General features: G+C 33.6%; 2 protein-coding genes across 4 annotated transcripts; one reads left to right on the top strand and one right to left on the bottom strand.

Moving 5' to 3' along the window:
* Positions 1-485: 485 nt before the first annotated feature.
* Positions 486-4,749, top strand: LOC100243058 (pentatricopeptide repeat-containing protein At1g33350). 3 transcript variants are annotated; one of them, XM_010667183.3, is made up of 3 exons: positions 486-2,567; positions 2,950-3,092; positions 4,292-4,749. In XM_010667183.3, exon 1 carries the CDS (start codon positions 618-620, stop codon positions 2,205-2,207), a length of 1,590 nt encoding a protein of 529 aa, XP_010665485.1. In that variant the 5' UTR covers positions 486-617; the 3' UTR covers positions 2,208-2,567; positions 2,950-3,092; positions 4,292-4,749. The 3 variants fall into 3 exon arrangements, with proteins under 3 accessions (XP_010665485.1, XP_010665484.1, XP_019071781.1); XM_010667182.3 differs by having other exon boundaries at positions 4,297-4,749; XM_019216236.2 differs by having other exon boundaries at positions 2,950-4,749.
* A 622-nt stretch (positions 4,750-5,371) lies between these two features.
* Positions 5,372-6,796, bottom strand: LOC104882795 (F-box protein At2g26160-like). Its single transcript, XM_059734866.1, has one exon. The coding sequence runs from the start codon at positions 6,705-6,707 to the stop codon at positions 5,400-5,402; it is 1,308 nt and encodes a 435-aa protein (XP_059590849.1). The 5' UTR covers positions 6,708-6,796; the 3' UTR covers positions 5,372-5,399.
* Between the last annotated feature and the right edge of the window lie 6,395 nt (positions 6,797-13,191).

Here is a 13,191-nt window from a genome sequence, read left to right on the forward strand (position 1 = left end):
TTGTTATAAGTTATTTTCATTTTTTTGTAATTATTTTAAAAAATAATTATACATTATATAAATGTTATTTTTAGAACACATACCATTCCTCGAAAACTTTTTTTTTATTTTTTATTTATTGTTATGAAACTAATTTTCCTAATTTTTTGTTTTGAAAATAAGGAAAAGTGTATTTAAAAACAAAAAATAATTTTTATCAATATCACTTTATTTTTCAGAACAACAAGTGAAAACAATTGAAAGCATTTAAAAATACCATTCCTCGAAAACTTTTTTATTTTTTATTTTTTATTTATTGTTATGAAACTAATTTTCCTAATTTTTTGTTTTGAAAATAAGGAAAAGTGTATTTAAAAACAGTTGTCACTTGTTATACAGGGTCACTTTCCCTTAACGAAAATTCTATCTTTTGAAAATTGTTATAGAAAAAGTTGTCTAAAAACATAAATTACGTAAGGGTTATGATTTCCATTACGCAATCTATACATCATGATTCATGTAATGCATTTTTTGACTTTTAGCTAGCCAAAGCAGGGCCCATTTCAGTTAAACTTTCAGTTGTCCAGTTACAAACTCGGAGCTCAAAGCGCCGTAGCAGTTCTGAAGAACTCAAGAACATGGCTCCTCCCCAAAATCAACTCAATCTGAACAACTCTGTCCTAGCCCTCCTTGAAAGATGCATTCATCTCAATCATCTCAAGCAGCTCCAAGCCTTTCTCATCACTCTCGGCCATGCCCAGACTCATTTCTACGCCTTCAAGCTCCTCCGCTTCTGCACTCTAGCCCTCTCCAATCTCTCCTACGCTCGCTTCATCTTCGACCACGTCGAATCCCCCAATGTCTACCTCTACACTGCAATGATCACTGCTTATGCTTCTCATTCTGATCACACTTCAGCCCTTCTTTTGTACCGCAACATGGTTCGTCGCCGTCGGCCTTGGCCCAACCATTTTATCTACCCTCATGTCTTGAAGTCGTGCACCCAGGTCGTGGGGCCGGGGAGTGCGAGAATGGTGCATTGTCAGGTGCTGAGGTCGGGTTTTGAACAATACCCAGTTGTGCAAACAGCTCTTCTTGATGCCTACTTGAGGTTTTGGTCTGATGTGGAAAGTGCGCGTCTCTTGTTTGATGAAATGACTGAGAGGAATGTTGTGTCTTGGACAGCTATGATTTCTGGGTACACGAGGCTTGGACAGATTGGGAATGCTGTATTGTTGTTTGAGGAAATGCCCGAGAGGGATGTGCCGTCTTGGAACGCTTTGATTGCTGGTTACACACAGAATGGGTTGTTCATGGAGGCGTTATCACTTTTCAGGAGAATGATTGCCGTTGAGGCGGGAGCTTGGGGTCAAGGAAATAGGCCAAATCAGGTTACTGCTGTGTGCTCACTCTCAGCTTGTGGTCACACTGGTATGCTCCGGCTTGGTAAATGGATACATGGTTATGTTTACAGAAATGGGCTTGGTTTGGATTCATTTGTATCTAATGCTCTGGTGGATATGTATGGGAAATGTGGATGTTTGAAAGAGGCAAGAAGGGTTTTTGATAGGACATTGGAGAGAAGCTTGACATCATGGAATTCCATGATCAATTGTCTCGCCCTCCATGGGCAAAGTCAGAATGCAATAAGTGTGTTTGAGGAGATGATGACATGTGGAAGTGGTGTAAAACCTGATGAAGTTACATTTATTGGCTTGTTGAATGCCTGTACCCATGGGGGTTTGGTTGAAAAAGGTTGGCTTTATTTTGAGCTGATGACTCAAAATTATGGGATAGAACCTCAGATTGAGCATTATGGTTGCTTGGTAGATCTTCTTGGTCGTGCAGGTCAGTTTGAAGAAGCTATGGAGGTTGTAAGGGGAATGAGAATTGAACCTGATGAGGTTATTTGGGGCTCTTTGCTTAATGGATGTAAGATTCATGGCCACACAGATTTGGCTGAATTTTCCATTAAAAAATTGATTGATATGGATCCAAATAATGGTGGTTATGGTATAATGTTGGCAAATATATATGGGGAGCTAGGCAAGTGGGATGAGGTTCGGAAGGTTCGGAAGGTGTTGAAGGAGCAGAATGCCCACAAGACCCCTGGTTGCAGTTGGATTGAAATTGACAACCAAGTTCATCAATTCTATTCTGTTGATAAAACACATCCTAGAACGGAGGAGATATACAATACATTGGAGAGTCTGATTAGTCTGTACTAGCTTAGAGGTGCTGGGGTTTTTCCCACAATTATAAAAACGGTTTAAAAAATAAAATTTTGAGTTTACAGGAGTTCAAATTTGATTCCTAATTCTCAAACTACATGTTTCACATGCCTACAGCACTATTCTGCTTTGGAGGGTAACCCTCTCAAGTCCTTATGGAAGTGGTTGATGAGGGGCCAAGGTTTTCTTTCTTATTCTATTTTTCATGTTTAAACTTCTTCTTGAACAAGAGAAAAGAGTTGAGGGATGAAGGATTAAAGCGGTGCTGAAGCCAGGTCTGCTGTGGCTCTAAATCCACAATGCTTGTTTTTGCATCATTCCTGCTCATTCTTGGGGCTTTTGCTACCATCGTATTCGGTAAGAATCTTCTGACTCTTCTTGTTTTTGTTACCCCATTTGGTGACATTGCCTCCTCTTTCTATCCAAGAGTTGGCATCTCATTTCCTTGAATCATCTGTTGTCATTCAATGAAGAAAACTTTATGTTATCTATTTATTTTGACATTGTGGAGATTTATTGGAGTTGTTGGTTTTATCCCTTAAAAAATTTAAGAGTTTTTCATGTAAATCTGAGTTTGCTTTCTTCTTTTTTTTTTTTTAGTCATCTTGGCTTTTATTATTGATGTTTTATTGTCATTATCACTTCTGGACTTCTATTTGACTCCACAAGAAGACGGTAAAGATATAGGAGCTTCCTAATCCCCTATCTTACTCCTCATCCTCTCTTTTGATTCATGCAGTGAACTCCAGTTTGAAGCCAAAGATGAGTTTGGAATGGTTGAAACTGGGTTCATCAATTAAGCTCTTTATAGCCATTCTCCACAAGGAATTTGATGGAGGAAGGTGAGAGTATGTGGCAGACAAGTAAGTCTGGGTTTCTCAGGTACAGCTCTAAGCTCTCAATTCCCATTTGTGTGAGTTCTTAAATTATTTTCAAAGTTTCTATGCTTGTTGATCTCATCTTTTCATCTGTTCATCTGATCATCTTTCTTTCTATATTATTTCCCAATTTCCTGGTATGACTAGATGTCTGTATTGTATTTCTCTCTCTATATAAAAAAAGATTAAGTGGTAATAATCTGGAACCAACAAATAATAATGTATCAGTTTGATATTTTTTTCTCTCAAGAATTCCAACTCTCTCTCCCTCCCTCCCCTGGCATATGTGTGTAGGGTTTTGGAATTCAGTTGTCATATTAAACTTCAAATTTGTCTTAGTTTCTTTTCTGTACAACTCAATCAACTGGGTTGCAAGTCTGTTGAGGAATCTGCCTTTGTTATATGCATTCATGTTTGCTTAAACTTTTGGTGCTGAGTTGGATGGGGGAGAGAGGAGAAGAATCTTAATGTGATCAAACTTTTGAATAAGAAAACTGTTGGATTTTGAGTTTGTTCTTACTGTGATTAAACTTTCAAATGAGAAAACTGTTGGATTTTGAGTTTGTAGAGTGGGAGAATTTGGTGTTTATCATTTAATGATGTAACCTTAAAACCCATTTCTTAGAAATTCTTCCTTCACACATCCAACCTTCAAGCTAATTTGGTCTACAATGATATTGAATAGTTTCTCTTCTTCATCTAGTGGGGAAAATCGTTCCTGTGTGATTCTTTTTTCTGGGTCCATGCAACATCCATTACAAAATATTTCTTAGTTAAGATACAGGTTCAGTGTTAAAGAAATACAGGGAAAATTATCTTTCCATTTTCTCTCCATGGTGCTCCTCCCTCCTTCTGTTCATATTTCTACTAACATCTTCAACCCCAATAATGAAAGATCTTATCAATTGGTCATCAGGATAGAAGTTAAAAGAGGGTATTGGATCTCTTCGTTATATGGAAATCAGATATCTTATGTCTGGAGTCATTCTCTTCACTTTTTCTTTTGCTAGTATTTCCTATCCTATTTATTTCATCTTGGTTTTATGAACCTGAGGCTCCTATTAAGATTGAGGGAAAGCATCCACGTTTGTTACACCATCATTTTGGTGTCTATGAATCAAGGATGAGATTATAATTTTCTAAGATGGCAAATTTTTTGTTACATTCAACTACAATGCTAAGCTTCTGACTATGAGAGATCAGTGCAGGGATGGATCATGTTGACCTCACTTCTCAACCTCCTCAACCCCCTGGGCTGGATTGACCCCATGAACTGCACACCAAAGAAGATGATGATTTTCTAATTGTTTGCATGTCAACATTTTCTGTGACCTTAAATTCTGATAGTTGAGCATCAATGAACACATCATATCAGTCAGTACTAGTTCTTTGGGTCTGTCATCCGACTGGTTGCCACCACCCTGCGCAACCACAGCAGAAATAAGCTTTTCAATATCATCTGTAATCTGCAGGTTCTTTCAGAAAACAAGCAGTTTCTGAAGGTTTTGTCAACTGCATGCAAAAGACTGGTTATGAGGTATCCTCTTTTCACTCTTTTTTTTTTCAGTCTATTTGGTTGTGGAGATCCATATGTAGAATATTCTCATGCAAGAGAATTTTGTGGAAAGACAAAATAATATACAACTTCATGTTTACATTAACCGCCTTGGCAAAACACACTTTCACTCATCTGAGTCACGAGGAAGATCAAACCAAAAACTTATTCTCAGAGACAAAACAGAGCTTTCACACAGACAGCGTCTCTAAGCTCAAATCAAAGTTCTTGTTTGGATGTTTCACCCTTAAGCTAGGGGTTCTCTTCCTCATCTTCCTCCAGTAATGCTGACCACCTTGGGACTCTTGAATAAAAGCAAATGTTTGTGAATCCACAAAAATATTCTTCAATTTTTGAAACAATGGCCTACATGAGTTCTACATAAAATCAATTATCAAATTATGAAATTAAAATTTAATCATTAAAGTGAAAGCCAAAAGTAAAGGAACCGGAGAAAAAAAGTGGTGAGTCAAATTTAATGTTTTAATGATCATAAAAATTTAAAAACCTAAATATAAAAGGAAATTATTTAAAAATTCATATATTTTCAAAATTTTCATTATTTATGGTTTTGTCAGAAATAGAAAAAAGAGAAAAATCATTTCTTTATTGTCGCAAATTTTTTATATAAATTAACAAAAAAATATATTAATAGCTTGTTTATATTTTATTTTAAAATCATAGCAGTATGAAGAAAAAAATATAGAAAAACAAATGATTGGCAAAATAAATTATAAAACAATATAACCAATGTTTTTAATGAATTCTTCCGTTGAAGAAACGACAAGCATAAACAAATATATGACAATAATGGACATCTTCTTCTTTACAGCGTTGGATAGATTTTAAGTGAGCAGGGCACGGCGAAAACCAAAATGAGCACAACATCAGCCTGCGTGGCTGCATCATCTTGCGAGAATATGGATAAATTGGTGTAATAGTCCCATCAAGTAAACTGAAGACTCCCACATCGTATCGGTCGTCAGGTAAAGAATAGAATTCATGGTAATGTTCGCAAAAATATATAGAATTTGGCTGACAACTCGGAAAATCAGATGCAACGACAGAAATGGAATGATTATCTCCCAAAAATAAGGCAACATCGCCCAAGCTCTTAACCTCCGTCCATCTGGGATTCCCCAAAGAATATATTAACTTATAAATCACAAATCCCACCGTGGTCCTATCATCGTCGACGACCTTTATAACCCGGAAAAGATGTCCTTGAGGTGATTCTACTAAATATGTCTTATCCCTGTTAGTCCAGTGGAGTGTATCGGGTGGAGTAACCCTCTCCACTTTTAAAGTGCCACTCACATCACAGGATAAAAGCTGACCCTGTTGTTCTAATACATAGAATAACCCATCCTTATAAACAATATCCTTTAAATTCCATGACTCTCTATCAATAAATATGGAGTCAGAATCAGTAGTCGTAAAAAAATTTAAATCATCACAATGATTTTTGTCAATATAACTCCAATGTGTATCACCAGATTTGATGAATGCTAGCCTATTTTGAGAACCATATATTACCATGAGTACATACTCATTCGGGTTCTCATCAGGATCGACAGACAATACACATCTAAAAGGGATAAGGGCATGAAGTAAATAGTTGGAACCTGTTTCAAATACTAATCTTTGGAGGACAGGAAGATGAATGAATTTTCGAGAGTGTGGGTTGACGAGGATTACCTTAAAAGATGGATCAACCACAATCAACCAGCCATGAGAAGATCCCCGACACCTTGCTTCAGGTAGGCGTAAATAAAACTTGCAGCCACCTTTTTGTGTGACGTCATATAATAAAGCAGACCTCTCCCTGCTAGAATCTGAGGTAGGAACCATGAGCAATGGGAGCTGTTGGTGGTCAGAACAATGACGTTTATGGTTAGCTCGCACTTGCTCAAGTTTTTCACAAGATGCATTTCGCCATTCTGTACAAACCGCATTGAAACTCATACAGTCCGCCACAAACTCTAATTTATCTAAAATCGAATGGAAAACTTCCATGGGAAGTGATGCCCAATCTAAACTTGAATTCGAGGACAAAGCCGCCATTATAATGTATACTATAGTACTAGTTGTGAGGTAATCTTCCGGGCAGAAGAAGATGATCCAAAAGAATTGGGTTTTTTAACATATGAGCAAAATCTAACGCATATATAGGAATGAAGGGCAAAACCCTACTAGTTGTAATCCTACTAAGTTTGGAATGAAGGACAAAGCCCAATTCCTAATCCTATTAGGTTTAGGATAAAGGAGTAAACCCTAATTCCAATCCATGGTGTACTTAAGAATTTAGGAAAATAAAAAACAAAAATGGAAATTAAATTTTTTCCCCTTAAAAAATTATTGATTTAATTTTAAAATATTAAAAGATAATAATGATAATAATGATAATTACCAATTCAACTCAAATTTAAAATTAAATAAATAATATATCACACTTAATTTATTTGTTTCCTTTTTATTGTATCTTTATCCGCTTGTTTATTGGTTTAGAAGATAAAATGATTTTTTGAATTATATTTAAATAAAAGGTTATCTATATATATTATTTTTTTATAAAAAAATTAAATAATATATTCATATACTTAATATTTTATTGCCATATTTTTTAAAACCTTCCAATTTTTTTTTTCATATTTCTTTAATATATACTATTTTTTTAATTAAAAAATGGATTATTTATTTGCAAAATTAGATAATTTATTCTTTCTATCTACATTACACACACCGATGACACTTTCTCAATATATACATAGCACGGAAAAAATTGGAACACAAAATCTACAAAGATGTTACTTGAAAAAAGAGGAACACAAAATCTACAAAGATGTTACTTGAAAAAAGAATATGAAATTATAAGAACCAGCAACCAATTGGTAGTTATCGGCAAGGATTGAAATATCGGTTTTTACGGGTATATCTCGGAAATATCGGAGAAATATCAGTGGATATTTTTTCACAAATATCGATAGAGTGAAAATTATTTAAAATTAATAGGAATGCTTGAAAAAACTTCAAAAAATGATAAAATAAGTAAAAATACATATTTTAAAGTTATCTTGTAAGTGTAATTGACATATATATAATTAAGAAGAAAAATATCATAAACAAAGATATATTGGTAAAAGAGATCGATGTGATTTCATTATATTGTTAGATGAAGATGACCCAATTTGTTGAAGATAATATTTATTTAAAAAAATTTTAAATACTTTTATTAAAACATATTTTATTATATTTTAAATGAAAATTAAATTAATTCATATGAATATTTTATTTGAGATTTAATTTTTAAAATTTTATTAAAAATATATAATAACAATAACTTTTTTTTAATTAATATTAATTTATTTAATAATCAAAATAAAATTATATGGATAGAGGAAAATTGTTCTCATGATTTGTTTTTTTTTTTTTTTACCTCTACTAAATCTAAAAATTAAAAGGGCCACCCACTTCTGAAGTTGCCCTCCAGCCGAGAGAATTCCCCTTTTCTGAAGTTGCCCTCCAGCCGAGAGAGTTCCTAAAAAAGACCTATCTTCCTCTGCGACTCTCAATCCTCGCAGGTACTAATCTAATCACGTTGATATTATTTTTTTTGCAACCCCCGTTTGATTCCCAAGAAAATCCATCCCCCATTCGATTTCCGGGAAAATTCATCCTCGTTTGATTTCCGAGAAAATCCATTCAAAACCCCCAAAGAAAACCAAAAAATTTGCTTTTCTTTTGCTCCCTGTGTTTTCTGGATCTGTTTTAAGGGTCTCTTTGCTGTTGTGCCATTGGATTTAAATTTCACGAACCCTAAATCCACGATTTTTGAGCCAGATTTTGTATCTTGTACGCGGGCTGGACTGGTAGGAAATATCGGGAAATTTTTCGAAAAATCGGTAAAAATACCGAAATATCGGCGATATTTTCGGCGATTTTTTAAATTCTCCTCCGGTTGCTCCGCGCGTCAGATCCACATGCGATTTTTCAATCCCTGATGACAACCGACAATATCGGTATTTATCGAATTGGGAAAAATCTCGCAAAAAATCTGGAAATATCCGTTGAAGGATTTTCCCCAAATTTTTATCCTTGGTTTTTTCTAGTGAAGTTATAGAAATTTTTAGTATTTTTCTATATTTGTTGAAAATTATAATTTTTTTTAATATAATCTAAAACATTTTTTTTAATGTTTTTTTAGTAATTTTCTTGTTTAATTGTATATATTGTGGTAGTCGATCAATATCTAAAATTATATAATTTTTTGAATAATAATAAGTAGTACTAATCATATTACAATTTATATAAATGGTGAATATGATACATTATTTAATTACCTTGTCATGCTTTTGATAAAATTTCTTGATTCCCTCGTCACTTAGATCCCACTAGGTTTTAGAGTTTGAGTTTGATTAGAAATGTCGTCGAAGGGTAAGACCTCTTTTTCGATGGAGAAAAAAAAAAAGATTGAATTGTATGATTATTTCAAGGCTATTACACATTATAAAAGAAACACTATTTTTTTCTTAATTTTTATATATAAGTTTTCATTTTTAGAAAAAACAAAAAAAAAAAAAACTATATACAAATGAACTCTAAGATAATGGTTTTTGTCATCTACAATTAAACGAGAAGACTTGTTGGAGTGCGATATATATCTATATATGAAATTTTCATTTTTAATGATAAAATTGAAAATTTTCATTTTTGATGATAAAAGTAATGGCATATGTTCCATTAGTTTCAATAATTATAAAATATTCGCATTTTTATGAGGAAAAAATAATAATAATTTTGAAGTAATTTTGAAAACTCAAAAAAATAATAAAAGAAAAAAAAAATCTATGGTACCCAATTGATATTTATTCAACTTTTAGTCCAGCATAAATTATAAATTAGTGTACAACCATTAAAAAAATGATTATTGGCATTTTCTTAGCTATTTGAGGTGGGAGTATCTCTATTTGAAATATTTTTAATGAAAATGTTTTTTAAGTATTTTTTTTTAAATATACTATAAATAATTTTTCAAGTTTTAAAAATATTTCTTAAATTTTATCAAATACTTTTTTTTTTCCTAAAGCATTTTTTAGGTAGGCTAACAGTGTTTTTTAAAAACATGGCCAACTTTAAGTCAATATCAAATATGTCTCTCATCATCTTAATATCAAATATGTCTCTCATCATCTTGCAACCTTTCTATTTAAATTTGCATAAAATTAAAATTTGATCATTAAAGTGAAAGCCAAAAAGCAAAGAAACTAGGAGAAAAAGAGTAGTGAACCAAATTTAAATTTAACGCTTTAATGATCATAAAAATTTAAAAACCTAAACATAAAAAGAAATTATTTAAAAATTCATATATTTTCAAAATTTTCATTATTTATGGCTTTGTCATAAATATAAAAAAGAGAATTTAAAAAAATTTAACAACCTATTTGAGTTTGTGATAACAAAATTGTTTTTAAAAATTAATGTCACTCTTTGATTATTGTTGTTGAAAAACAATTTTTTAAAATAAAATAATAAGTTTAATAACTTTAAAAAATAATATTAGCAATTATTAATTTTAAATTATTATTTATTTTAATAAAATAAATCTATTTTTATGATATTTATAAAATATATAATTTCTGATTTTATTAAAATATTATTATTCATATTTTATTAAAAATTTAAAAATGATATTTTTAATAAAACTTGAATAAAATTTATTTTATATGATATAAATTAAATTTATAATTTTCTTTTTAAAAAATCAAAATAAAAAATTATTTTTAAAAAACAACTTTTAAAAAAAAAATTATAATAAAGACTATTACTGGTTTCAAGATTCACAATAGCAAAAAAATTGCTCAGTTTTCATCCTTGAACTGTGTAAACTAACAAAGTACAAAAAGGAGGTATATATATAAGTTGAACTTTCTCCTAACCAACTATACAGCTCAATATATCTAAAAATGTAAAAAACAAAAACACAAAGGGTAATTTCTTATGTAAGGACCGAGTTATTAGAAAGAATACCTTGCTACTCTAATACTCTGTCTCAAGGTGGATAATGAATATCATGAATTCCCATCTTGTGAAAAAGAAACTTGAACTAGTTTGGAAAAAGTGGCTTGGTTAGAAGATCTGCAATCTGGTTTTGAGAAGAGACATGGAGTGAGATAATCTGCTTGTATTTTTTCTCAGACAAGATGACAATCTATCTCAATGTGCTTGGTCCGCTTGTGAAACACCAGATTGGTTGCAATGTGGAGGGCTGCTTCATTATCACAGTATAAAATTTCTGGTTGCTTGTGTTCAATGCTAAAGTCTCGAAGAAGAGATAATAACCACACAAGTTCACAAGTCACATTTGCCATTGCTCTATATTCGACTTCAGCTGATGATCGAGGTACTGTATTTTGCTTCTTAGATTTCCATGAAACCAGAGAGTTCCCAAGAAAGATACAAAATCCACTAATAGATCGTCTTGAATCCTTACAAGCTACCAAATCTGCATCAGCAAAGGCTTTGAGTTGAGTTGTTGAAGAGGAAGGAAAGTAGAGACTCCATCCAAATGATCCTTTGATATATTGCAGAACTTGATAAGCAACTTGAAGATATCAGGCCTAGTGTTTGTGAGGTAAAGAAGCTTACCAATCAGTCGTCTATGCACTCTTGGGTCTTCAAGCAATTCCCCATCGTCTTGTGAAAGCCTAACAAGAGAGGGGTGTCCTAAACAACTATGCCAAAGCTGATGATTAGACTTTGTGGCATTATTACAAGTAGCTGAGAGGCGAGAAAACATAGGGAAAAGGTTGGCAGGATCCAAGATATAGAGATTTTCGAAGCAGCTACCCATCCCAATCATCTTCTCTTGCATACGGTCTTGAATAAGACAAGATTCAGAGAGAAAGTGTACTGAGCAGTGGTGAAATTGGGTGAGAGCACTAATGGAAAAAAGATTGAATCGAAATTGAAGTACATATAAAACATCATCAACAACAAGACCAGTAAACAACTCAATAGACCCAATTCGAGTGATAGGAACAAAGTGACCATTCGGTAGAGTGACATTAGAATTCCTTGAAAGAAGAGAGGTTTTAAACAAGTGCAGGGAAATGCACACGTGATGTGTAGCACCAGTGTCAAGTACCCAGGAATTGGGAGGAATCGAATTATGAGAAAATGAAGATGAAAAATAATATTTACCAAGGAAATTTGAGCCTGAAGAGGCTCCCTGCTCTTGTGATTCTAAAGTGACAGTCGTGCTTCGATGTAGTTGTGAACTCAGCAAAGCGATAAGTTGTTGACATTGGTTGGAGGCAAGAGCACCCAATGTTGCATCTGATGAAGCAGAACCTATATTGTCGGATACAACAAAAGTGATTTGATGGGCTTGAGCTTCACCCATTGAATTCTTCGATCGGGGCTTGTATCTAGGGGGATACCCATGAGGCTCGTAGCACTTGTCGATTGTATGTCCTTGAAGACCACAATGGACACACTGAGGATGCTCTCACTTTCTTTTAGAAGGAACACTACTAGTATGAGCATTTGCTGAAGCTGAATTGGAATCACCCAGAACTAGAGGATTCCCAAAAGATGAGAATCCATAATTGATATTCCGTTGTCGGTTCTCTTGAATCACAAGTGCAAAAACTTTCGTAAGAAGTGGAGGAGCTTCTATCATCAAAATTTGACCCCTGGTCTGTGCATAAGAATCATTTAACCCCATTAAAAATTGGATTACATATTCTTATTGTTGATAATCTGACCAAGCTTGCATTCCACCACAATGACAAACAGGTAGGGGTTGAAAATTCTTAAGCTCTTCCCAAAGGATCTTGAATCGTGTATAATAAGCATTAATATTGAGAGCTCCTTGCTGCAACATAATAAGTTGCTTCTTAAGTTGGAAGATGCGAGGGGCATTACTCTGGCAGAAACGGTCACATAGATCTGTCCAGATCTCATGGGCACTACCGATGTACATGATGCTCTCTGCAATTTCTTTGGAAACAAAATTCAAGAGCCAAGAAATTACCATGCTATTGCAGCGGTTCCAGGCATTGAAGAGAAGGTCATTGAACGCAGACCGAGAAATGCAACCATCGACGAATCCCACCTTATTCTTCGCCGTCAACAATCATCATAGCTCTACTCCTAGTATTGTAATTGCTTCTAGATAAATGGTGTGAAACGAGGATGAGCCTAGGATGATCTCCAATGTGGAGATAAAATGGATTGTTAGAATCCTCCATTGGCGATGGGTCTGAGGAACCAACTACGGCATGGGCATACGACTGGTTGCCCCGAGCCATTAGGTGAAGAAGAAGATGGAAACAGAGGCGAGCAAAAGGGAAAGCTCTGATACTATATTATTGGTTTCAATTAGAAAATGAGAAAGAAAATGAAGATTCACAATAGCATAAAAATTGCTCTATTTTTCATTCTTGAACTATGTAAAACAACAAAGTACAAAAAGGAGCTATATATATCAGTTCTGAGACTTTCTCTTAACCAACTATACAGCTCAGCATATCTAAAATTGTGAAAA

This window comes from Vitis vinifera, chromosome 18 (assembly GCF_030704535.1).
Source record: "Vitis vinifera cultivar Pinot Noir 40024 chromosome 18, ASM3070453v1".
Lineage (NCBI taxonomy): Eukaryota > Viridiplantae > Streptophyta > Magnoliopsida > Vitales > Vitaceae > Vitis > Vitis vinifera.

Bases quoted from the DNA above. Each gene is read 5' to 3' on its own strand.
- LOC100243058 (XM_019216236.2), top strand. From the start codon at position 618: ATGGCTCCTCCCCAAAATCAACTCAATCTGAACAACTCTGTCCTAGCC.
- LOC104882795 (XM_059734866.1), bottom strand. From the start codon at position 6,707: ATGGCGGCTTTGTCCTCGAATTCAAGTTTAGATTGGGCATCACTTCCC.